The following is a 27,327-nucleotide window of genomic DNA, read 5'->3' on the forward strand; positions in this document are numbered from 1 at the left end:
CATTCTGTACAGAGCGCGTACCCCCCCCCCCAGAGCCTTCTGCTAAAAAGAGAGGCTCTGGGCACGGAGGTCATGCCCGGGAGAGGGAGCTCCCCCCCAAGGGAGCCACACACCTCTGAGGGCATCGGGGTTCAGCTTCTCCTAAGGCCTGGCAGTCAAAGGCAGCGAGCAGGGTTTTGGGGAAGGGGGTGGTGGCACTGATTATTTTTGAAGCACGGGCAGGTGTAATTCCCCAGTCAATGCCAGGAATGCCGAGTCAGCCGCCATGCCGTGCCGCGCCGTGCCGTGCCGTGCCGCAAGGCAGGGAGGGCTGGCTGCAGGCACAGGCTGGGCTGCCCCAGGCAGATTGCAAGGCCAATGGAGCGGCAGGGTGGGTCATGCCAGGGCTGTAGCTGTTAAGCTTGAATTCCTGGCTGCTCCTTCCCTGCACGGGCCTGTCCTACAGCAGTTGATGCTTATTATGGTCAATACTTTTCAAAGGAGGCTCCTGTGCTGGGCCAAGCTTGAGGTGGTTCAGAACTTTCTTGACTGGAGCCGGTGGCAGCACTGTCACATCAGCGTGGCACTGCAGGCCGGGTCCAGGGTTCACCTGTGGGCAGGCACCCGGCACCCCGCAGCGGAGACTGGCTGCATAAGCTGTCTCCTGCTCCCCTTCCGGGCCCCAAAAACCCAATGGCACCCCACCGACTGGAGAGAAATACAAACTCCAAGGCTTGAGGTCTTTTTTTTGCAAGCACAGTGCCGCACCCATCCAAATATTGCACCGAGACACAGCGGCCATGCTGCTGGTGGGAAGGGGTGAGCGGTCCTGGGCTCTGGCTGAGCATCCAGCACCGACTCCCAACGGCTCGGTCAGCACGGAGCAGCTTGCTCAGTGCCGCAGTGGCTGCTGACACGAGGGAGCCCAGAGTTAAAATGCTGCTGGCTCCAGGGGCCACAGGAAAAAATAACAAGCAATTGCATTACTGAGTTGCACATCTTTTGTTTCTTCAGGGGGAAAATAAAAGGCTTTCTGGCACTCATGGTCTTTACAGACTTGTGAAAAGACTGGGAAGGGCTCTGTCACTCGGTCAACTGTTGTGTCAGCCAAATAAATTCTCTCTCTGTAGTGCATAAACCACGCATGGCAGAGTTTCTGGCTGTGTTTTCCTTCGGGAAGGAGCCAGTGTTGCTCCTTGGCGGGGGCTGAGCTGCAGCGCAGGCAGCAGAGGAGCTCCCTGCCCGCACCACGCTGCCCGTGCCGCTGGGCTTGGACGCCTCGCTTTGCTCCCTCCTGAGAGCACACCAGACCCGCACAGCTCTCGCGTGGAAACGGCTCTTGTTCCTCCTAACGAGGACAGTTAATGGAGTGCCCTGATGAGCCGAGGCGCGCCTGTGTGGCCCACACCAGGCAAGACCCTCTTTCCTGATGACAAGGGCTTCAAGAGCTGCTGTGTGCAAGGCACCGATTCCCTTTTGCTTTTACTGAAGCCGTTTTTCACCTTGAAGGCCCTGTTACAAGGGCCAAAAAAAAGCACATTGCTTGCTGTGGCCAAGCCTGGTGGGAGTGTGGCTCGGTACCGGCCCCACACGCTGTTCCCTTGGGCCCACGAGCGGAGGGGAGCAGACACCTGGCGTGGCAGCAAGCGGGGTCCAGAGCCACCCGCAGTGGCTGGCTGCAAAAGATGCTTTTCCTGTTAACGAAGGAGTTAAAATAGTGCTCTGGCTTTATTAATAATCATTGTTTTCTGCTGCAGAAGTCATTTCCAACCACTCGTAAAGCATTTCGTAAAACCAGCTTCACAGTGTCTTCTTTACGCAGAACTCAAGTTTATTTTTAGGTACCTCTCTGGGGCAAATCCTATTTCCATTGAAGCTTTATGCCAGCTTAGTTTTCACTTGCAGGGAGTTAACAGAAACTGGCCGGTGGCTTCGTAAATAAACACATCACTCTGCCTTTTAGCATGGCCCCTTCTCCCTTCTCCTTCTCAGCCTTTCTTCTGTATTATCTTCAGTTATTAGTCCTCTTTTATGTAAAAAAATCTCTTCAAAGCAGATGCTGTATTTAATTTCAACTCCTCCATCGCTGTTTGCCGTGCCTGAAGGCAGCTTTCCACACTTCCCTACTGGCTCAAGGGCTGGAGGGGTCCCGGGGCAGGCATGGCCATGGGCAGTGGCAGGGGCAATTTAGTTTTCTCTGGGTTGTCCTTCTGATTTTACTATTTTGAACCTTTAGCAACCCAGGATTTCTTTTTTCAAGAGCATTACTGAGAGTCTAAAGTCCTTTTGAGCCTTTTGACGTCTGGAAATAGGTTTTATTAAGATAAAATGTGACAGTTTTTTCAGGGATTTGGAAGGTCCAAGATAGTTTGGAGGTTTTTGGCCTTTTACATTAGCTATAAATGTCTCCCACTTAAAACCAAAAATACTCTTACAAACGGATGGACCTTTCCACTTGCAATTGAATTTCCTTAACATGAAACAATGCAAGAAGGGCTTTTCTGGTTTTGACCCCCCCCCCGTTTGATTTATGAAAGCATTTGGAAAGCATATGCACAGATCGCGTATGTGTTCTCACTCAGCGAGGCTAAAATTGGCTGGGTAGCCCCTAACTACCGATAACAAATCCCAAACATATTTCACATACTCGATCAGGCAAATAAGGCCTGAGCTGGGCAGCTCACTCCACCTAAAGGAAGCAGGAGGCAGAAACCACAGCTCCTCCTTGTAAAGTAATAGCCAGAGTTAAAAATATTAAATAATAGTAACAACAACAACAACGTTAACAATAACAACAATAATAATGATGATAAAAAAATGGGAAAAGCCAACACTAAAAAGCCAAATGTTGCCTTTAAGACTGATGCTCGAGGAGCACGCAGATACACCCTGTCTGAGCTGTGAGGACATGAAGCCCTTGCTCTTCCTAAGGGCTGCGGTGGAACGAAATCTGCAGCTTTGGGCCTGTGCAGGGACAAATCTCCTCCTCTGCCTTGCAGGGTGGCGGCGGCAGGGAGCGTTCGCACTGGGGATTTCTGCACCCCAGTGGGGTGCTGGCGAGCGGTGCTGTGCTCGGAGGCTGACCGCAGTCATTGGAAGGGGAGAAGGCATGGGAGAGGAGCTGGGGGGACGCTGCGTCCTCCTGATCCGGCTCTGCTGGCTTGGCTCAGCATAAAATGATTTACTGGCAATGTGTGCGCCATGCTGGTTATTTGTATTTAGTTGAGTTTCATCAAGATAAATGAATAAAATTTGCACTTGGGTAAAACGCTATGACTCATGTAAGAATGGAAGAGTTGGGATAGTAAAATAATAAAAGAGACTTCTGAGGGATCTTTAAATATTTAAAATATATATATATATTTTACTTTTTTTTTCCCCCTGGGACTAGCAGGTCTTTCTAGGTCTTAATTCCCGCAGGGAAATTCTTACTGGCCGCAGAGAAAGCAAGTCCCACAGTGTCCCTCCTGCAGCCCAAAGTCACGAGGGAGCTCCAGGACGACCCGCCCCACCTGTGGCTTGTCCCCAAATGGCCATTTCTTCTGGAGGTGGCCATGGGCTGTGCCCCTGGGCAGCAGCACCAGCACCGGCCCTCGGCTCCCTCCGGGACCTCGCTGGCAGCAAGTCCTGGCTTTGAAATGAAGTATGAGAGAGAGAGAGAGAGAGAGACTGCTTCTCAGGGCTGCGCTTGTAAGAGAAATGCTGCCGCCGTTCAGGCTGGAGCTGGATTCAGAGAGTCCTCTCAGTCCTTCCAGATAAAATTATTTTATTAATAAAATATATAACAGGCGCAAGGGTGGTGACTGGGTTAGGGAGGAGTCTGAGCACAGAGAAGAAGCACAGGGAGAAGGGAGTCGGCTGGCACATTAAAACCAGAACGTGCCGGACACATCTCTCGGGGGCTGCTGGCCCTGAATGGGTGGAAAAGCTCCGCTTTCGGTGCCGAGAGCCATGTGAGACGCTCAAGCCCTCGCATGGACGAGCCAGCTCACCTCCAGTCCAAAGCAAGGTCGCCACTGGTGTTTATGGTGAGAACAAGTAAAACCAGCAGCCCCATGCATGGCCACCCAAGGACAGGAGGACAACAGGCCAAAAGCAACACAGACGCTTTCAGTGAGGTTTTGTTGTTTTTTTTTTTTTTAAATACATTTATTAACCAATGTTAACACATTAAATGACTCTATATATTGCTAGTGAGAGCAGCTTACAAAATGCCAGAATGCATCATAAACTGGACAGCCACAATGAATAATTACAATGTGCATAGTGGCTAAGCTCAACACTTTAATATAGCTTTATGATTTGCAGAAAAATTAATTTTAAATCATGATTCCTAAAACAATCAATTGTAATTTTACCTAAAACTTATACAAAACCAGGCCACAATCTTTTTTTTTGTTTTGTTTTTTTTTCTTTAAAACACACAGTTTTCACGCTGTAGTAACTTGGAAATGTGCAACCGTGTCAACAGAGACAAAAAAGCCAAAGTAACACGAATCTTACTTTCATGCAGCTATCAGTTAAATATTACATATTCTGGAATGATTTTACACCAAAAATATTTCCACAATAACTTGCTTTCATAGGGGTGGATCGAAGTTTTGGAACTTGTAAAGTAATCGAACAAGATTGATTTTAGTTGTGAAGTGTTTTACAGTCACAACACAGAGGCGACAAAAGTTAATTACACATTTATCAGGCAATAATGTAGCTGTGGTAATACAAGTTACCATCTACTTACTATTTTTTCCAATCAGCTTACCACATAATTTCTGCAACATATTGGGCATTATTTGGCAGTATCTAGTCAATTAACTTATATCACCACTGTAAGTAAAAAAGATCAGGATTTCAGTGGTAGTTCACAGAAGTCTTAGTTATATTTTTACCTTTACAATGACCCTGACAAATCCTAGAGAAAACTTTTTTAAAGGCTTTCCTCCTGATTCTTCAGCTTCCATCGTTCCATCATGTAATTGCTTTCAATAAATATCAAAGATCTAAATAAATATTTACAAATTATTCCTCTAACTTCTCAAAAAATAGCTGGATGATTAATGGGCATATGACTCAGTCTAAGACCAATCTTTGAAAGAAACTAAAATGCGAAGACACTTTAAAAGAAAAGCTATTTCAGTAAGCTTTACATCTATTTAAAAAATTGTCTCTGAACATGGATGCAATTCATATATCTATATATAAAACAAACAAAAAGAAAATCATTTTTCAACTATCGATCCATTCCTATTGGTAATGCTTCTTAATCCAGACATTCCGCAAAATACAGACTTTTTACAAATCACGGCATCTTTAATACAAGAAAATTAACATGCAGTATTCTTCATTCTGAGTACAGTGATGGAGCTCATTATTAGGCAATGACCCATTACTACAAACATAACGGCTTCTGTGAAACTTAAGTGCTTTTTTTCCTTTTATTATCAAGTTACAATGGACCAGGTGACACCAGATCATAGGCAGTCAAATGGCATTGGATTGGGGAGGCTGAAGGGGGGGCGCAATAAAGAAATTTGTATGCCTCATAATTCCATGTATGAATAAAGGTAGTTGCTTTTTTTTGTTTTTTGGCTTTTCTTATTCTTGTTACAAGCACTCATGTTAGGACAAAGATGAAATGTGCAAACTTCAAAGTTTAAATATTCATTTTTCTCTAAGATCCAGCTCAGTAAAAGATTACCCCAGTTCCCTGTGATTTTAAACTACAAGATCAAAGCTAATATTTTGTTATAAAAGTTATATATTGAAAAGAAATAATGAAAATAAAACACAGTTGGGAAATATTTAAGAAAAAATACGCAGGACTAGCACCTGCTGTGTCAACCCTGTTCCCTAAATTCAATCATGTACCCACTGGTATAACCAATAGATAATGCCTTTAAACAGTAAAATTAAGCTGAACAAAACCAGCTCAACAAGGTTAAGAAATAAATGTTACATCAAGGTAGTATGCTTCGTTTTTCTGAAACAGTTCTATACTTCTTACATTCAGATCTAGTCTTTAAATGTTCCTTTTGTTAAACTTGCATGATTTTTGTATTTTTAGATCTGCTGTTTTTAAAGATTAAAATCTCTGTAAAACCTAAAAATGTTTTAAAATTTGCTGAAAATGCAACAAATCCTCTAGTTTAAAATTATTTAAAGTAACCTGCTCCCACAGATGTTAAATTCATTTCGCTGACAAAATTTTGGAGGAGCATTAAACAGAAGATTGAAATTACTGTGCAAAATTTCTTTTACGAAAAGTGTTTAAAGGCTGGTGCAAAATGGGAAGCAAATTCTAAACAATTTTGGCTTCTTGGAAACAAAAACCGCTGTGTCTGAGAATAGCAATCATCGGGGTGGTTTTCTAGGGGAGGAATAACTCTTTCATCTTTTTCTGCGGCAGGTACGTTTGTGTTCAGCATGCCAGTGCTCCTGCTGACACTTGATGGAGCAGTAGGAAGTGTTCCAGCAGCAGTGGTACATGGCCTCCTCTTCACAGTTGTAACACTGGAGAGAACAAACAAGATGAGATTACCACCCTCGCAGGATCCCTCTTTACCAGGGCACGAGTGTTCTCACCTGCTCGTGGATGCGCCAGCACATGTAGTGCAATACTTCTCTCTCAGTTATGCTTGGGGCGGCCAAAGGCAGGAGGGCATTTTTCACACATGCTGTGTAAAGCAGCAATCTTTAGCCAATCTGCACAATGCTTTCATATTTTCCAGAGTCTGGATTATTGCTTTTGAAAAAAATCATCTCTCATTTAAGAAAACTCATCTCTTAGGGCAGTGGATTGACATTTTTCAGCCACATGTTGCAGGAACCATCTTTTACCCTACGTTTGTATAATAGCATCCTGATCTATGTCTTAAAAACTACAATAAATCAACAAGCACTTCTGGTATGAACAGGTTCTGCGCAAGCTTGAAAATCTGTGTTTCTGAGGTTTCTTTACAAGCCTGACCCATCATGCTGGAGGAGATCGTTATGGGCTAGGAAATTCTCAGAAATCACAACAATAACTTTACTGGAGAAAAGAATAATTAATTACTGAGTGGTTTGTTATAGCCCATTTAGCGTAGGTCTGCAAGGAGGCTACTGTCGTTGGGGATTGTTGGCTGCCAGAGCGCACTGCCATCTGGTGAAAACAAAACCTCGTACTACATCAGTGCGACTGAAAGAGCAAGCAAGTGCCTTTTCCTTCAAGTCTTCCAGAAACCAGAGAAGCCTGGCTTACACTGGATGGCTACATGGGCTCTTGCCCCCTGTCATGCCTGCCAGGACAGCACAAAACTTCCGAAAGAAGAGACGCTGCACAGCCTGGGATTTCTGTAGAAATACCTGCATCTGGGGAGTGCTGCAGCAGAGGATTTTTGCCCTGGAACATACAGAACGTCCCCAGTTTTTTGGTAGCTGGAAGACCTACCTAGAAAATAACCCTGTGGTCTCTGAGGAACTAAAAAAAGGGAATCAGCATGCTGGTCAACACTACTGGTGGTCAACAAGGAGGTATGGCACCCAGCCGGGCAATGTGCCCTGTCTCCAGGTGGTTTTATACCCCTTCAGGGAGTGCTGCAATAGCGTTAACTATCATTCTGACAAAATCCTATAAAGTAGGGTGGCATTGCTGCTAAAGGAGATGCTTATACTCAGTGCCCTTGAAAGCCAGGTTCTAATGATCTGATTTGTCTTTCTGAATTTGGTCCGATCAGATTCAGAGGGTATCTTTATGAATCCAAATGCCTATTGCATGAGGGGGAACAGAGGGAGAGATATCACACAGGCTGTGCAGGCTGCTATCAAACCACAGTATAACACACAATTTACTTTTTATGTCCTCTCTAGCTACAGCATTGTTAATAAAACAGAGAATTACAAAGAAAACAAACCCAACTGCCTTAAAACAAAAACACAACAACCCTACACAGTACTAAAAACAGATCCAAGAAAGCTGACAGTGACATTGGCCAAACTGATAACTATTTATTTACTATTTATTTACATCAGCAATAAAGGGACTGCCCTAGCTGCATGAGAAGGGAACCTCTCCATTTTCCTTTTATAAGTTAGCTCCAGGGAAGTTTATTTGTAGAAATGGCTGCAAACAAGTGTCCTCTCAAGAGCTGTTTCCTTGGTTTTTCATGTTTCTGGCTGCCCACAAGCCTGTGGGAACCATTAGGATTGTCGCTGGAAAGGTGCAGGGAACAGCTGTGTCTCTCCATTACATACAGCATGGGCCTCAGCCCAGGGACCAGCTTCACATCTGCTTGCTTGGAGAGATCCAAAAAAGCTAAGACAGGAGAGGACAACTCATCTGTGGGTCCTGCACTTCCCTTTATGTATGCTGGCCATAAGTGTGGGATGTAAATCTCCACTTACAAACAGAAAATAGTGTCATCTAAGCTGGTACCAGGACATGTGGCAGAGAAGGCAAAATGCCAGCTGGCCTCAGGCCTCCTCTTTTCTTTGTGTTTTCCTCTTTCTAAACATTATCAATCACTTGGGGTTTTGTTTCAGACAGTACATGTCACGGACAATGCTCATTCGCTTAAAAACAACCTGTTGCAAGTTAGAATAACTATATAGGTAAATAGAATTGAAAGATACAGAAGTAAAAAATGAACTATAAAAATAAACTATGCACCAATTTAAATTAGGCTTATATGTAAATAAAAGAACTGGGAGAAATTAAAAAAAGAAACATTATCAAGATCAGCACTCTAGCCTGTATTCTGGAGGCCATCAAACAGCATAATCTCACAATCGTTATCCCTGCCTCTACATTTCTTCCTTTCATTTGCTATTTACTTGAGGTGTCTGTATTAAATCCAAATTTTCTGGAGGTATAAAAAGAGATTGGGTTAAACCCTGGGGACTGTGACCAGTTAGAGCAACAAAAAATGTTATTCTTTAACTATGTGTTAGGCTCCTAAGGGCTGGGAGCGCACCTTCTCGTGTGCCTGTACACCACAAGCAAAATGATCCCTTCATCCTGACTGGATTATTTTTATGTATGAAAAAAAGACAAATATAGCGTGAATAATAGCAGCTGTACTCCCAAGCCTAGACATCTGCATTACTCAAAACCAGAGGTCTCTGCTTCTAATTAAAAAGCAAAGCCACCAAAACTCATTTAGTATGTGTGTTAATTACATGAGATTTTGGTAAGGAGATATCATTATTGTAATAGCAGCGTACAAGAGTGGTACTACACACCAGGGACTGTCATTAGTACCACCGAAGGAAAAATCACTGGGGAGTTGTATAATTGGACCAACTCCAGTCGCCTGAGGCTGTGTGTTGGCAGGCAGATCCATCAGCCTGAATGCAAAGGTGTTTATTCTGTCCCTCTGTCTCCTACCACATGCAAACTAGCTGCCTGGATGATGCCTTCATTTAAGGAGGGGATTGACAGATAGTTCTGGGGCCACAGGAATAGGCAAGACTATCAAATGCTCTTTATATCTTTAATTGTCTTGCTGGGAAGGAGGCTTTATGCACATGATCATAAGATGCAGTGATGTGGTACCAGGGCACTCTCTGATTAGGCTAAAGGATATGGTAAAGGCACACTGGAGCAGATGAAAGTCTCGTGAGTCTCTTTCATAAATTCTGCCTTCAAAGAAACCAAAAAGCAGCTACAGCGCAGAGTCCAGACTCACAATCAAGTTACTGTGATTGAGTTACTGCGTATCAGCCGAATGGTGGCAACAGTTCACATGTGCACTCTTAACTTTTGACAGAAGAGAGCTAATTTGACGTAGTTCATAGTGGGCAAAGCCAATTCAATTTCCCTCTCAAGTGCCACAGGCAAAAGCATGCACGCAGACACCAGCAGCTGGTGACTCATTAAACACAGTAACTTGATCAAGTCGGAGACCTAAATAACTTCTCTGGTCTGCAGAGATAGGTAGACAGGAATTTTCTGACTGACAGAGACCCAAGCACTGCAGTATCGTAACACCCACGGTAAAATATCTATTAGGAACAGAAATGAAGACGCTATGTGAGCTCTGGCATTTGAAGTAATTCTCTTTACAAAAAACCAAACTCGTAACAGTGATAGTCAGCAACCGATTGTCTTGCCTTAGTATTTATTTCACTCTTCTACAGAGCAGAGTTTTCTTTGCAGGGACCATCGTTTCATCTGTACGAACAAGGGCTAATGAGGCTGAACATAAACAAACAGCCCTTTACAGCAGCAGACAAACGGGAGCTGCGGGACGGAGCCAGGGCTGGCTGTCCCCGGCGGCCGTGGCAGTGGGACAGCAGCTGTCCCTCGCCGCTCAGATCAGCGTGCCATCTTGTGGCCAGGCACCCGCATGCTTCTCAGCCGCATCTGGCAAAATCAAAGCTCAAAAGGAGGCGAGTAGAAAATCTTGTACCCACCCTGCTGTATTTTATAGATAGCTATTACAGTGCAGTGTGATTTCCTAGTTCTATGAAAATTAGCAAAGAAATAGCAAAGTTTGTGTGTGTGCCAAGCTCACTGCTCCTCAGTGTAACAGTTTCCACCTGTTCTCTCTTACAGGCTAGTCCTTGCAATGTTTGAGTAGATGCTGTACAGCCATGTAGGAGAACACACTACTGGCTTGAAATGAAAACATGAGACACAAACCAAACAAAAACAGTGAAAAGTTTTCAGCATGTAACAGAATGGTAAGTTAGATGTCTGTTTTCACTTTTCTAAAGGGCACACAAACGTGGTTTTTGTAGGCAATGCTGCAGATTTGGGCTTAAGGACTGAACAAGGGAGGAAAATCTATTTCAGAAAGTCGTGTCTTAAATACAACAGAACATAAAAGAGCTGCAGAAAAAGCTAGGAGAGGAAAAGGCCAAAAGGATATCACTACCAGCATTATTAACAAGGGAATCCAAATTGATGCAGCCAGATATTGTACCCTCTGGCACCTTGAGATCAAAGGAATGTGAACATAATGCAAAACACATCTTATATGGAGTAAAACTGCATTTAGAAAAAAATATTTTGATGCGTCTGTTTGGACTCAAGAAGATGGTGCTGTTAACACTACATAATTAAGATAGAAAGTAATCAGAACTTCGAGTTGAAATTTGGAGGTTAAGAAAATTTGAAAGCAGTACTACGAAGGAGAAAACCTTAAAGCTGAAAGACCAGTGAAAGAGTGGTGCAGTTAAAAGTCAGGAAGAAGTCACCTTTGGTTGGCCTGCAGTATGCATTATACATTTCCACTTACTCTCTTGTAATAAATTTTTGAGACTTACCCACTGCTTCTTCTTGGTCTGGGAAATCAGTTGCTTGTGCTGGCCTGCTAGCTTCTTAATTTCTTCTAAAAATTCTTCTTTGCACTTCTCCTTTACCTGCTTACATTTTCTGTCCATCTCTCCTTGTGCATTGGCCACAGCTTTATTTACAGCCTGCCTTTTCTCTTCTTCCATCTCTGTACGCAGCTGCCATAAGAAAGTCAGCAAAGCAAGTCAAGGGACAGCTATTGGAATAAAAGTATCTTCTTTAAACCTCTACTTTTAAAACCTCTATTACTGATGGAGGCCATATAATTAGAGATTTCTCCTATTTAGAAAACAAAAAGTTCATAGAATCACAGAATGGTTTGGGTTGGAAGGGACCTTAAATCCCATCTAGTTCCAACCCCCCTGCCATGGGCAGGGACACCCTCCACTAGACCAGGTTGCCCAAAGCCCCATCCAACCTGACCTTGAACACTTCCAGGGAGGGGGCACCCACAGCTTCTCTGGGCAACCTGTGCCAGTGCCTCACCACCCTCATAGTGAAGAATTTCTTCCTCATATCTAATCTAAATCTACCATCCTTCAGCTTAAACCCATTACCCCTTGTCCTTTCACTACATGCCCTTGTAGTTCTCTCCTTTAGAGTTGTAACAAAACTTCCATCCCATAAGAAACATTCAGAATAAAAATGTCACTGTATTTCTATTCTGCTATGCATCTACAAAACCAGCTAAATAGGTTCCATGTATATTTTGTCAATGATCAGTTTACAAACTTATGAATTTATGGTGGACAAATATTTCATCTTTTCCAAACCTACAACTGCATATAAATCTACAGCAAGGGCGCAATGGAAAATACAAAATAGAACATGTCTGAGTTCAGTAAGAGGTACCTTTTAGTATTCATTGTCTGTGGGATTCCTTTGCCCTTGCTCAGTTATCTAGAAGTCTGGTGTCTTAATCCTACAGAATTAACACCTAAACTCCCTAGGTTCATTCCACAGTCCTTCATCCCGTAGGAAATTCATCTTGTCTTAAAACAGTACTTAAGAGAGGTCAGACGAATCATCCTTTAAATTGTCCTGCTCTCTCCAGCCAAAGGTGACCAGCTCAGGCTTATATATTGAATTTTAAACAGGTTATCATTAGATTAAAAAAAAAAAATCAAATAAATTTCAGCAAATCTATTTAATGTTTAGGTCAGAAGATTGACAAAAGAAGAGTAATTTATGAATAGCTTTTAAACAATGCCATTATTTACAACCACACTTGACAATGGAGACAAAGGCTTTGGAAACAGATACTGATGAATGAACAATTAGTTTCATTTTTGGATCACAAACTGATTTCACTGGACAAGAATCAAAAAAAGCAGGAGTTTTCTGTTTAAACTAAGGTCTGTTGGTATAGAAATGGTCTAAAAGCAATAATGAAGACTATTTTTATGTGGTCTCTTTGGAAAAGGCTTTTTATTCATTTTCTTAAGGGTGGGTGTTACAAAAGTAGAAAAGAATGTGAAAAAAATCCACATTCCTTCTCTCCTCAAACCAGAGTATAGGTGGTGTTCGACAAGTGTTACCTTTTCCACTGCCTCTCGCACAACTCTCTCAGTTTCTCTTTTGTGATCAGCTTTCATCCTGTCCTTGAAATCATTAAAGATTTTGGTGTATTTGTCATGGCACATGTTCTGACATACTCCATCATTACTGGTCTGGGTGCTCCGATGCAGCATTTTTGGAGAAGAGGCACTTAACTTCTTGGTCTGAGTTGAGACTGAAACTTTTTCAATGGGCTGAGGCATTGTGGGAATTTCTTGGCTTGAACTTACTGCTTCAGTTTCAGGTTCTGGCTCCTACAGAAAAAGAACAAACTTGTAAATACAGATATCAAAATAGAACAAATTAACCTTCAGTTCTCCCTGGAGGAAGAATTGTTATATGACTAATGCCAGCGCAATTAATGTGAAAGGTGTCTGTTGAAGACCTGTAGGGCTAATGGGTTGTGGGATCCCTGAGGAGAACCAGCATGACAGCGGGTAGACTCTTTGGTCAGGCTTTTCTGACTTCAGCTAGGAACTCTGCAGAAGGAAGCACACATATGGCATCAGTATGCCACACTTACCAGCCTTGCTTCCCCAAAAGTACCGCCAGCATCAGAGGCTATGTGAATCCCTTGGGATTACTAAAGGGTTGCTACAGATTTTTCCCCCTGCCATTTTCCCTGAAGAGACTGTAGCTGCATGGCCAAGGTGCCTGAATTATTTTGGCAAACTCTGGGCTTACTCTGGCCCAACAGGCTCCACTGGAGTCTGGAATATTCCACTGATTTCATAGAACTGCTGCAAAGATTGATTAGTACTTCAAAGGTGCTTTGAAGATGAAAGGCTAATGAGCGTCTTAAGTCTTGCTTCCAATAATATAGAACTAGACTTGGATGACCACAGAAGCTTTCTGTAATTATACAATTATCAAGAAAGAAGTCATAGTTACTGTAGTGTTCTGTACTGAATTTAGCAGCCTATGTTATTACACTGTAACACCAATTGTTCCTGTTCTTTAGAACAGATAGAAGTAAAATACCTGCAAACTCTTATTGATGTTTGAAGTGTCTGAAGACACAGATGTGATTTTTTTTTAACTTACATTTTTTAAAGCTCATTTATACAGTGCACAGACAAAGCACACAGTCCCTGTAACACCAGACTTGCTCAGGACTGGACTTCGTGCTTGTCTGTGTGATGGGGCACTGCTCACACCAAGCAAAAGGCTGACTATTCCCTTTTGTAACCAATTAGTCTCTAATAGGTCACTGTGATTGACTTCTGGATCACTGATCAAATATGAGCAGAGCTAAGAAGGCAAATGTTAAGACATAAATATATGAAGCAAATTACAGCATTTGCTTGACAGAAAACACAATAAAAATGACGAGACATCCTGAACTGTAGTCTCCCTATCTTGTGCTCAAATCCAGTTCGTGCCCCAGGGAGCACAAACTGTGTGTCACTGCCTCCATCGGTGAAGGTACCTCACAGAGCTAGCCCTGCGATATCAGATACAACTGGGAGCCAGGTGCCCAGATAATAGGAGTGGCTATGTCTGTACTTCAGGCACCAGGGCCATCCCACATAACTCTGGTGCTAAAATACCTGAACTCTCCTCTGCGATGAGTCCTGAGTCCTCTTCTGAGGACTCTGCATATGTGCAACTTTTTCTTAGTGTTCAACACACAGCTGAAACAAGGCCAGGAAAAAGTCCTCAAAAGTTAGGAAATACGAGATTTATTGCTGTCTCAGCAACTGCCCCCTTGTGTACAAGCGTAATAATACAGTCCCTTGGTTACATGATCATAGCTTTCTGTTTCCTCCACTTCATTCAGTGTGCAAGTTGGGTAAAACAAGGATGGAAGCTCCATGGACAAGGGTGGATATGACATTTTAATAAACTTAATATTCTTGATCGTGCAAAATACTCTATAATTTCTGCTGGTTATAGACTTACTAACCAGCCTGAATTTATCATTAAAAAAAAAAAAAGTCACAAGGTGACTTGATTTATTCATGATACAGAATATTACCACAATGACACTAGCTTGCATGTGGGAGGGGTGATGATTTTTGTTAGCAAGGAGGACCAAGCTATGGGGCTGGAACTTCCAAGATTAATATTGTAAAATCAGTAAAAGATGACAGAAACCAAAGGAGCGTCTATTAAAATTTCAGACTTTTTATACTTTGCTATGTCTACAAACATGGCAACTGAGGTCACTTACTTCTTTCTTGAGTTCCATACTCTGGTTACGTCGTCCCTTCTTTGCTCTTGGTTCCTGAGTAACCTTCAGCTGTGAACAGTAAGAAAAGCATACTGAGTCATTCCAAAAAACAGTTCATATAAGTAGCATTCATTTTAACATGACTGATGTACCTTTAATTTTGTTTATTTGCAATTATTTAATTTAGCAAATAGAAAGTTGAATACTGTTCTTAAATGAGAAGTGCAGACAGTAAACTTTCCACATTATCACTGACGACTATGATTGCATGAAGGAACAAAATTCATGAACAAGTTCTAACATTCAATATGCATTGGCTAAAATACCCTTAACCATTCTTTTCTTCTTGTTTTCTGGAATATTCTGATATCAATGACCCATAAATAGGCAGAAGATGTTGTTGGAAGCCAGAAAACAGCAATAATTATAAAGAGAATGTATATATGTAAAGATAGTAAGATTATCAGACTTGCTATAATTGATAATAACTGTATGCTTGAAGGGGTATGAAACTTCATGCTTTAGAATAAAAGCCACTCTCCAGCAACAGAAACAAGGGTGAGATCTAAGTGGATGGTATATTATCTTACAATGGCTTACAGCAAAGTTCTTACTCCTGTCTTTGAAGCATCCAGTACTCGCTAGTGTTAGTGACAGGATACTGCAGATTGCTGCAGAGCACTGAGTTTGACGGCTATTCTTATGTTCCTGTATCTGGGAAACCAGTAAAACAGGTATAAGCATTAACCAAGTGAAGGATGAACAACTGAAGTGGAACAGAAAATATGCAAATGGACACTTTAAACCCTATGACTGACACTTCTGAAAAACTGGGAAAATGCCTCTGTTATCTTTCAGAAATATTATTTATGACCATTTTCCTGTTTCATTAGCATTGTTGAATGACTGCATACACAACATTAAATAAAGAGCCTACAAAGGGTTAGCTAAGCAAACCAGGCTAAAAAAAACCCTAAAACCACTTCGATAAGGAGGATCCCCTTAAAGCAACATCAAGTTTTATAAGCTCTAAGTTTTTAGCTACAAATTTGATGATAGACCTGTTTGACAAAAGGGCAAAGGAAGAGGGTCAAAACATGGTGATTTTTTAAAATACACACTTAGAGAGAGGATAGACAGTGGTTTTAAATGAGAAAAAATATGTTGCCAGGGAAAAGGCTGCCAAAAATATAGAGAAACATCCCGCAAGCTATGAAAATCTTACTGCCAACTCAGTAATAGTAAATATATAACACCCTCTTGGACAATGAATGACTAGCAAGGTTCAGCTGCGATAAAGGAATTTCCGTATGGCAATGCAAAGTTTTGTATCCTGGGCCTTTGTGCTTGTCACCTTTGTTAAAGGAATGTAATTTTTCTTGTTTTGCAGAATTATTTTTAATTACTTTAATCAGTTGCTGGTCACGTGGTTCTCAAGTGCAACATTTGCACCTAACTTTAGTTGGACTTGCTGAAAATGTCATGGTTGGTGTTACTCGGGGATCTGTAATGCAGAATACAGTCCGAAGTGAACATACTCCAGCTGTGAAAAGGCTGAACTCCCTTGATGGGAGTCCAAGAAGGCAGTGTTGCAGTCTATCTGATATCCGTGACATTTAACTTGAACATTCCTATTTAACTTTAGAAATCTTGGTCTGTCTCATCAAGGTGCTGTAGGAGGCAAACATTTTAAACCTTCCCAGAGGTCATCCAAGAAACTGAGGAAAGAGGAAAACTCTATATTCCTGCTATTACTGACCTACAAAACATAGGGAAAATAAGCCTTTGAACCCTCTCCTTGTCATCACAAAACTGCAGACAGAGCACAAGGCTAATTTAATAGATATCTCAAAAATATGTAATCTTTGTACCCTTTAATAAATTGGCCTGATTGCTTACATTGTGGCAGCACTCACCTGCTCATTGCTGGTGGAAGAGATACTTGACTCTGCCTCCTCTTCCCCTTTATCCTCATTCTTTGATTTCCAGAATCTCCCCTCACGAAGAAAACGCTGGTGCAGTTCCAGCTCATCACAAGCCTTCTTCCACCCCATACTGCGTTTCACGTGCAGCCGATGGATGTTAACTGTGATATCTTGAATGTTTTCAGAGGGGATCCAGGCCCTTTTGAATACACAGTACAGACAGGTTCAGAAACATTAAATACAGATGAAGGATCTTGACCTGAGAAACTGACTTCAAAAGCAGTTTTTCACAGCGGCCCATTGCTGACAATTCCCTTTCACTCAGAATTTTTATATATTCAACACATTTGAAAAAAAGTGGACTGCATACTGTTAGACATCTGTGTTGTTATAAGCACTTGTTAGCTCTGGGTTCTATGGCTGAAAATCTCTTTCATTTTTGGTGAGACACAAACCTCCTTCAGCACCAACAGCACTCACATCTCCTACCTGTGCTCTTGCTAAATGCCCTGAGTCAGACACAGAAACATTTTTACTGAAGGTTCGTATGCTAATCCTATTTAGCCCTTGACCTCTTTGCTAAAACTGTCAAGGAATGTCCCGAATTATCACCTCAAATAGAGAGACATGTTCTAGTTTGGGCCACTGTCTATCAGGACTGAACTCATGTGGGGACTGTCATGTTCTTTTGGACTGAATTCATGCCAGTGACTTGGTTCCAAAGGTACTTTGTCCTCTTAAATATTTTCAGAGAGTCCTCATAGAGTTAGATGGGCAGCTCTTGACATTTTGAAAGGTTATTCCAAGCAGCATTGGACATTAAAGAAAAAGAGTCACTGCCACACACATCTACATAACAGAGTAAATACTGTAACAAATTAAATGTCTGCGGCCAGATTCTCAATTCTTGCGATATCAATTTCATTTCAGTGAAGTCAAGGAATCAATGCTAATTTACACCAACCAGGAATTTGGCCTTTTGTCCAAGTCCAGCACAGTAACTAAGCAATGGCACTCTAGTAAAATGCAGTTTGCCTATTCTATCAGTGCACATTTAAGAAGTTGCAAGCACCTCATCCCACAAGTGTCATGTTACTTTATTAAATAGTTTGAAGCTGTATGAACTTAATGCCAAAACTACTAATGAGATAAGTTGTGTTTGCAAACAGATTCAAGGTAAATCATTCTGTGACTGCAACACAAATAAAGATTCTTTACCCATTTTATGCCTATTAGAAAATCTGAGTAGCTCATACAACAAATGAAAACATTTTATATACTGTGCAAGTTACACTAAAAGCAATTTAAATACACAGCCTCATAAAACACTGTTACTGAATAGTCTAGACCCTTTTGGGATGCACCAAAATATACCACCTTCCCAACAACCATGAATTACTTTGCAAATGTCTCCTCTCCTCACATTATAGGCATATAAATCAAACAGCAAAAAAAATCAGTACATCCACTGTAGTAACACTACTATAACCCTCTCCAAAAGCTGAACAAACAGCTGCAGAGGGAAGTAAAAGCTGATCTCTAAGAGTGAAGTTTCCAATGTAAAGAGTTATTCTCTGAAATTGCAAACTGGCTCACAGCAGGAGCTCTGTCAAAGTTCTAGTAGTGAGACAGAAACATTTGTGATGTATATTATGTTACTAAAACACAAAATTGCAGTGTGCCGGCTCAGAAGAGAAAATTGCACAAAGTCAATACTGCTGGTAGTAAGAGTACGTTTCTGTCCAATTTTCACCTTGGCCTGGATTAGCAGGCTGCTACTGATTTGAAGAAACAGTTGAAGTTCACTTGCTTTCTTTAATTAAAATGGCATTTAGTAATATCCCTACGGCAACTGTAGAAAGGGAATCTCTGAGCCATTTCGCAACTTTGGATGTGTTAGACTGAGCTCTAAATTTTCCGAGACAATTATGGCAAGTACTCAGTCTTTCTAATGTTGGCAACTCGCTAAGCCAGGATTTACAACATGATAATGAGATAAATTCTTTTAAGTATTGTTTGTAAAAAGCAGCACATGGAATTAATAAATTACCTTTGGTGGTGATGGCCAAAAAAGCGAACATCAACTTGATTGTCCTCTTTTTGCATGACTTTGGCTGGCCAAAACCCAAAGCCTTTCATTTTGGCCCAAACCAATTCATGATTAGGTATCTGGAAAAAATGTTGTATTTATTATTGGATATGAAGTATTATAATGATTTCTCCCACAAATATTTTGCTGTAATACTATGCTAGTATTTTAAGAATATGGTTGCTGTTTATGTCTAGTTCTATTTTCATTTTTATCTTCTTACAATACATATTTCCCTGTTAGATGTATTGCTCGGATCAAAGTAAAAAAAAACCATACAACAAATTCTGAAAAGGGTGTAACTGTCTATTGAAAACAGAGATTTTAAGCAGCCCAAAAATTAAACTTGTCTTTATAGCTTTATCCAGGAGCAAAGTTTTATTTCTGTAAGCTCCTTATTTTCTTGTGAGACTGTTGTAACTGGCTGATAACCAAGTTTTATAACTTATATTGTTACAGCTTTGAACTTCAATCAACGTTTCACTTGTGTAAAATATCTAGGCTTACAGAGTCTTAACCATGCTTTTGAAACAAGCCTACTGAAATGGAATGTTCAGTGCATTAACGACACCAAAACTGAAGGCTTTTACACAAAAAAGCAAACAAATAAAAATCTGTGTCAGCAACATACGCAAGGATAGCAGAACCAATTGTCAGGTCGTGCGTTTGACAAATAGAAACAGTTCTTGCAAAGCTGCAGTTCATCCAGCTGAAAAACAGAAAAAGGTAAATAAGCCCAAAAAATCCTATTTATGTGACTTCAGTAGTATCCCGTTCTCTAAGTAGTTAAATTTTTCAGCCCTGCTTGCTAATTTGGTGGAGTTACTTCTGTCTGCACAAACTAGAGGTGTGAAACTGAGGTGAGCTGAGAGTCGATGAAAGACAAGCTGCACAAATGTTATTCATGTTTTAGAACAACAAGGCAGAGGGAGGAGACTAACTCAACTCTTAATGATTTATTATAGCTAAAATGCAAAGAATAGTTCTTTAAATTCATCAAATATTTAAAGTACATTCTGAAAGAAGTAATTCAACTGTACAACTGGAGAAAGTGTGACAGGTCCCCCAGCTTTATTTTTTTGTTTCCTCTGAATGTTGAGAAATGTTTCAATGCCAATTACAGAATTTGGTAGGAATCTCACCTCAGGTTTAATTTATATTAGCAAGTACAATTATATCGAGTCCAATTATGTATTACTAGGTTATTTTCAAAAATAAAATTTGAATATCAGTGTTTTCCAAATGATAGCCTAGTTGCAAAAAAAAAAAAAAAAAGAAAAGAAAAGAAAAAGGAATTCTGCATCAGCTGTTAGAAAGTTAGGGGAAAATTTATAACAACAGACCCTTTCTATTTTTGTAGTATGAAGAATAATTTTCATAGATTCTGAAATGAAAATCAAGTATCTTGTCTATATCTTGGTTACTTGGCACTACTTACTTCATGACATGTGTCTTTGTAAAGCATCCTTGCTATATCAGCTTGTTCACTGTCCGCTATAAATTAAAAATAAATGGTATGAACAATCACAGTACGATCACAGTGCTCACAAAGATTTGCAGCTGTCATTGCTATGACTTTCATGCTATAATTGTCTTGCTTGAGAATACAAAATATAATTTAGTCACTTGGATAACCCTTCCATTTAAAATTTTCTAACAATCAGTTCTATATTTGTTTTCTCTTTCATATTTATATGCAAAAATAATGTTGGGAGCTTTTAAACTGAACAAGTACATATCTGAGGAACAGCAGCAGGGAGACAGGGTTGCTCTTAATATGGATCCAGTTTCTTTCCCAGCTAGTCTTAATGACACACTGCAATTGTCCTAAAACATGGCTCTCTGCTATCACCACTTGACAGGAACACAGGTACAATCACATAGTATTTCTGCTCAGAGTAATGTTTCACAGACTGTTTATCACTATTTGTTTCCCTTTACACTGTGTACTTATTAGCACATTCACTTCTCTCCCTACCAATAACAGTGTGGATCTTCTGATGCTGCAAATAGACTGGTCCCACCCTCCTCCCAGTTTCTCTGATGTGGGCCGTTGTCTGCAGGGGAGATCCTTCCTGAAATGATGGCTTTGGAGAATCTTGTTACAGGACCTGGCTATAGCTTCTGGACGTGGTGGTGGTGTTTCTCCACTTGCAATCAGACTGTTACACCATCTCACAGTCATTTATTACCTTGCCAGTGGCTGGCAGCTTCTCTAATGGCTGTACCTCCATACACTGCACCAGCAGGACACTTTTAGTGGGGATGTAGCTATATTTGCTGTTGCAATATGGCAGATATTGCCCACAAGTGAAAAATATGTGTCGATAGTACATGTTTCTGCTGACACAGCACATCAGAGATCAGACCTCTTTCCCCCCTAGAACAACATGCGTATACTGGCAGAAATCTGCAGTATAGACTGATTTATGACTTAGGCTGCAAAAGAAACAGGATGGCAAAGGTGCAAATCCCCACTAACAAGTTTAGCCAGAGAGGATGAAAATAGTTGTGTAGTAGGTGGGCCAGAAAAGACCCTGCAAAGTCCTCTTGCAGCTTACTTTGCTTTTTAAGGGCTCTCAAATGAGCTCATCCACATTTAAGATTATCTAATACCAAATTCAGTCCTGAACTTGTGAGTTTCCTACAGATACAGATAAATCAAATAAAGCAAGTAGTAAATGTAGTACTTTACCTCCATAGAAAATCACTGTGTTGTGTAGAAGCAGCTGAGCATCTGCTTTGAACTCCTCGTAACTCCTGTACTTTCCTTCATTTACTTTCTACACAAAAGAAAACATAGGACTGTGAAAAACTGTTGAAGCGCTGTACCTGTTTTAAGCAGAGAAGCTTTGACAGAAATCTGCATTATGCAACACAAATCAGACACTGCCTTTCCTGCATACAGAAGGAATACTTACAACTCTTTGACATGGTTTGTTAGTACCTGGCTGCACTGGTCCCTTTATGCAATGCCCAGAAGTAAACCAGGTACTTTAATACTTGACTAAGTTTTAAAAAAATTCTCCTGTTTATAACAAGGTAAAACTGGAGGAGCTTCATTATAAGGTGTGGCCCAGAACACTTGTTCAAATTAAGATATATTCCCTGAGGTGAAGATTTTGTACCTTAAAATACCAGCTAGTTTCAAATCAATGTTGACTGCCTTTATGCTTCCAGGATCTTCACTTGACAGTCAGTGTTTTCTGACGAAGGCTGATTGTCTTAGTCTTCCAGACTCGTAACAAATGCCTACATGGAGCCATGCAGTTCATTTTCCTAGTATGGTCTTTTGTCTGATAAGGAATGCAGCATTTTCAGTTGTGCTCTGTCAAGAACACCTATGAGAATTCCAATCATCAAACAAAACATCATCAGTTTCTAGGATGTTATCAAGGCCAAAAGACCTTCTGTGGAAGCAGGTGAAGGTGACACAGTGAAAGGAAGGCCTGACCTATTTTCGGGCTCAACCAGTGTTGCCGGTACTTCAAGCCAGCCAGTAGTGCTGGTCTCCAAAACTGCCAGTGAAGCTATTGTTTATCCATGTGTTTCAATAACAGTAATAAAACAAAGGCTTTTCACATCTATGGTTGTAAAGGGCAATATATACTACAGCATTGCATAGTAATCCAGTTGCAGCAATGAATAAAGATGAATGTGCTGTTCATTTTGGTCATGTGCAGTTGATTTACATGAGTCATGGTCAGGCCTTTGGTTCAGAAAAAAAGGACAACATATTTACTAGCACTTTATTTTTGGAACAATTAATGCAAAACAGATGTTTTAAGTGAGTCTTCCTTTTTCATGATCAATAAAACGATTGGTTCTTTATGAATCATTTAGGTGCTTATAAAGATGCCACCTACACAAGGCCTTAATGACTAAAATTGGAATATGGTCAAAAACATTGGGCCAGATATGCAAACATGGGCCCTCAAGTCCATATTCAGTGACTTAGATAGAGTGTTTTCTCTAAACATTTCAGCTACCTACAGCTCCTAGTAAAACTTTAGTACAAAAGGAATTGAGGATACTCTGTGTCTGAAAACTAGGCACCACTCAAAATGGTTTTACTCGGTTACCTATTAATGAGGAAAAGTTTCAAATTTTAAGCTCCCATATCCAATGCTGCATACAATACTGAAATACTGATCATACGGAGAATTAAAGAGGATTAGTGCTTTAGTTCTTAAGGTTTATCTTCACTGTTAAAAGACAACATAAAAAGTGTGGAAATTAGAAAGCAAGTCACTCTACCTCCTGTATAGTTGGAACATCAACAGCTGAGTGCACCAGCCTTCTATACATTGGGTGTTTGTTGTCCTTCCCTTTCTTGTTTAGATCTATAGCCTGAAAGGACCATGAGACAGTGTAAGTTATTGCATTTAGAATATGCTTAGAACACAAAAAAAGATTTAAAAAATGCAATAGTTTGGAACATTTCAGGTGGGGAATACACAAAGGACAAACTGTAGATCCACAATCTGACAGATTACGTGTCTCAAATCTGAAAAATGATCATTCCAGAGGAGCCACAGGCCCATGGCATAAACTACTCCTGCCAGAATGATACTAATCCGACGTGGTAAGTGTATGTTGAAATACATAAATAAAATAAAAACAGGGAAAATAAAATTACACCCTCTTGTAGCCCTCCTCCCTGCACAGTCACTGCAACACATCCTCTACTGTGCAACCCAACACTTTGATAAACTTCCCTGTTCCAGACTCACCCGCTCCTTCATACGAGAGACTATGAATCGCAGGTATGTGCTCATCTCTTGTTTACTTGTGTTTTTCTTCTTGATACTCTGCCAAAGAAAAACAGGATCATATTATTATTTAAACTTGACTTCAAATTTCATCCAATAAAAATTTTCTCTGCATCACAACATTATTTGAAAAGGTAACTTTGAATTACATATCACATAATTTTTTAGGGAAAATCTTTTCTGGGAAATTAGTAACACTAACACATCACAACAACTATGTATGCTTCTTTGAGTTATGTCTGGGCTGAGGACTTCAGCTACAGAAGAATTATAGGGTTTATTTCCACTTGTATCCATAATACTTTGTCAAAACCTCTCATGTAAAAAAGTGCCTAATTAGAATAAAGCAATGAAGAAAGGCATTTTAGGGAGCAGTTTAAAATTTATTTAATGGTCTTTTTATTAGCAAGGCATTAATATTTTTGGCAAAATAAGAAATTATTTTTAAAAGAATATCCTGTACCATTTACAAATTATGTGCTTACTAGGCAAAATGACACCATCTAGGAGGAAGTCAAATAGAGTCTAGTCAGTAAAATCTCAGAGCACTTTTTACTGCTCGAGAAACATAGCAGTTGTTGATTTTTGTGGTTCTTCCTTCAAAAAATCTAATCCAGATTCTGGAACACAGACTGCTTCTTTTTAGCAGTTCAGGATCCAGAGTGTTCCCCCCCCCTCATCTTAGAGACTTATTTCCACCTTTCAAAGTCAATCCAGGCTAGCGGGAAGCAGTGCATACAGAAAACGCGCTGCTGAAGAGAAGGTGGCTGCAAATGCCTGGCATGCTCCTACAACCAGCCTTTCCAACTCCAGGTCACAGCAGCTGTGCGCAGTTCTGCATGGCCTTACAACAGCTGGCTGAAAAGTGCTATCTCCTCCTTGTTCTTGCCTACAGTAGTTCTCCAAAACAAAAGCACAGTGAAACAACAACATGGGTTCCAGGTGTATTATCCTGAAGTGATTTCTAACTGCTCACGTCTCTTGCAAAAATGTTTAATTTGTCCTCACACCTCTGAATGCACTGAGTGCCAAGCTGAGTTCTCCCCTTCTCATGCCTCACATCACCACCTGTACACAAGCTGTGTGGACCAAACTGGCTCAGTTACACCTGCATCTTCAAATTTTGGTGGTCTTTAGCAAGATCCACATAATTGTGCAGGTGACTGTTGCTTAGCAAACACAAGAAAAAACAGAATCTACATCCTAATAGGGAGCTAAAAGAGGTATGATGCTTATGAACTATTAATCACTAGAAGTATGCTATTTTTTACTGAATTACTTATATATTACTCTGAACATATAGAGGGAGCAGACACTTTGAGTACAGAGCAACTACTTTTACATATTTACTTGGCAAGAGTATAAATTACACATTAGTGCAAAAAAAGGACAAGATTTAATTGTGTCTCCTCTGCTTATATTCCTCCTGCAAGACACAAAAGGCACTGAAAATCACAGGCTGGTCCTTGTGCTACAATAAGTGTGCAACCTATACATCTCAGGATTGTACTTATTACCTCCTTCTTAGATCAAAATTGTACACAGCACTACCAATGAAGGTGTTTGATTGCTTAACATTATCCATAGAATCATTACAAACTGTGTTGAAATAGCAGTTCAATCATGAACCTATACAGATACTACAGTCTGCATAACAACACTATAGCTTTTTCCTGACAGGACACTACTGCTGTTGGGTAAAACTCACTATTGTGAAAAGGGCCAGCACCACATCTTTCTAACACTTACAGTGCATTTAAGCATTATTTTCATAATATTAATGGTTCTCAGACCTTCCTTCCAAATTCTGGAATGAGACAGAATTTTACCCTGCGCTGTATGTCTTAATCACCTTCCGTATATTCATGTTTTACTTTGCCATGAGAATGTGCATTCTGCTGGAATTCAATTAACCTATTCAGTTTTGCATAAACCAACATTGCTACTGCAAATGCAAACCCAAATGTGCATTAAATTATCTGCATTATGAAACACTGCTGTCATTTTGTCATTTTAGGCAGTGGAGTGCTGTATGCTTGCTAATGACACAGCATTTTAAAAGACTGAAACTTATTAGGACACAATAAAATTCACTTCCACTCACTGGTCCTTCTACACCTCGTTTTCTGACATGGTTCTGAATTTATCATCCTTTGAAAGTGTTTCAGAATTCATGTGAACCATTTTTCATGCCCTGATAGGCAAGACAGTTCGTAAGAGACTGTGTTAAGATAGATGTTTTACAGTCTTATCCTTCAGATCATAAGAAAAGATAGATAGCTGGGTTTGTATTGTTACTGATGTCAGCAATTAATATCATCTTAAGCACCAATGAAAATGATATAATTAACTTGCCAATTCAGGCAAACTTGAATTTCTTCACTTTTTCTTCAATTCCCTACATTGATTTATTTTAAGCAAAAATTGATCTCCAGGTTCCTCTACTAAATGTTGAAAGGTAATGAATTTAGGGAATTGGAGCCTACAGGCCAGCAAAATGTCTTTTTATGGCAAGGTTGCTCACTGTTTGTAGAAAGCAAGTTATAATCCAACTGCTTCATTCACTTTTCAACAAAGATTAGCCCTGTAGGAAGTACCACTCACAAATTCTTTGCAAGCTATAATGGAAAATGTGTAATTTTTTAATAAAGAAAACCCCTATTATGCATTTTGAAGACTTGTAGGGTTCACAGAGAAGTCAACCTAGAGCCTAGAAAGTAGATAATACTATAGATGGGGGGTAGAATTTGCGTAAAATCTATTCATATTGCTCTGACACAAGAAAATATACCCACTTCCAGGTCCCTTTATAGCCAGAGTGATATAGAAGCAAGTATAAATGAAAATTAGGTCTTTTAATTTCTTACTTTTGGGAAACAAAAACAAGGATGGTGGCTTGTGAATGTAAAAATGGCAAGATCCACTGCGTATCTTTTCCCATAATCACATCTACTATGATACGCTACTGCAAACCTTGTTTAAGTACAAGTTTCTTTCAAGGAGACTGCTAAGATTCAATCCACCCCCAAAAGATTGTCAGGACCTTCATACTTGTAGATGTCCTATTTGTAGGACATATTATTTTAATACAGGATTGTACTAGGTTTGGCTGGGATGAAGTTCACTGTCTTCATAGCAGCTCATATGGTGTTGTGGTTTAGATTTGTGACCAAAACACTGTTGATAACACACTGATGTTTTAGCTCTTGCTGAACAGTATTTGTACCGTGTCAAGGCCTTCGTTGTTTCTCACTCTGCCCGCACAGTGAATAGACTGGGGGGTACGCAAGAAGTTGGGAGGAGACACAACCAGGCAGATGACCTGAACTAACCAAAGAGATATTCCATGCCATATAATGTCATGCTCGGCAACAGAAAGGGAGAGGAGGGTGTTTAAGGGGGTTAGTCATCTTTTGTTCAGGAACTGGCTGGGCATCAGTCTACCCATGGAGGGTGGTGAATCATTGCCTTTGCATCCCTGATTTTGTTTCTTCTTTTTTTTCTCTCTTCTTCCATTTCTTCACTTATTAAACAATTTTTATCTCAACCCAAAAGTT

The 27,327-nt window shown here is 40.4% G+C and overlaps 1 protein-coding gene across 4 annotated transcripts in view; it reads right to left on the reverse strand.

Moving 5' to 3' along the window:
- Positions 1-3,846: 3,846 nt before the first annotated feature.
- The window catches only part of ZMYND11 (zinc finger MYND-type containing 11), a 109,694-nt gene continuing 86,213 nt past the window's right edge, over positions 3,847-27,327 (reverse strand). For 2 of the 4 annotated variants that reach the window (XM_054814203.1, XM_054814201.1), the window contains 11 exons: positions 23,732-23,809; positions 23,256-23,348; positions 21,694-21,781; positions 20,437-20,492; positions 19,630-19,707; positions 18,960-19,078; positions 16,901-17,108; positions 14,985-15,053; positions 12,793-13,065; positions 11,227-11,412; positions 3,848-6,489 (listed from right to left, as the gene is read on the reverse strand). In XM_054814203.1, the coding sequence (XP_054670178.1) occupies positions 6,367-6,489; positions 11,227-11,412; positions 12,793-13,065; positions 14,985-15,053; positions 16,901-17,108; positions 18,960-19,078; positions 19,630-19,707; positions 20,437-20,492; positions 21,694-21,781; positions 23,256-23,348; positions 23,732-23,809 (1,371 nt within the window). In that variant the 3' untranslated portion in view covers positions 3,848-6,366. Of the gene's footprint in view, positions 6,490-11,226; positions 11,413-12,792; positions 13,066-14,984; positions 15,054-16,900; positions 17,109-18,959; positions 19,079-19,629; positions 19,708-20,436; positions 20,493-21,693; positions 21,782-23,255; positions 23,349-23,731; positions 23,810-27,327 lie in introns of all 4 variants that reach the window. The other 2 variants (XM_054814202.1, XM_054814204.1) reach the window with 2 other exon arrangements.

This window comes from Grus americana, chromosome 2 (assembly GCF_028858705.1).
Source record: "Grus americana isolate bGruAme1 chromosome 2, bGruAme1.mat, whole genome shotgun sequence".
Classification (NCBI taxonomy): Eukaryota; Metazoa; Chordata; class Aves; order Gruiformes; family Gruidae; genus Grus; species Grus americana.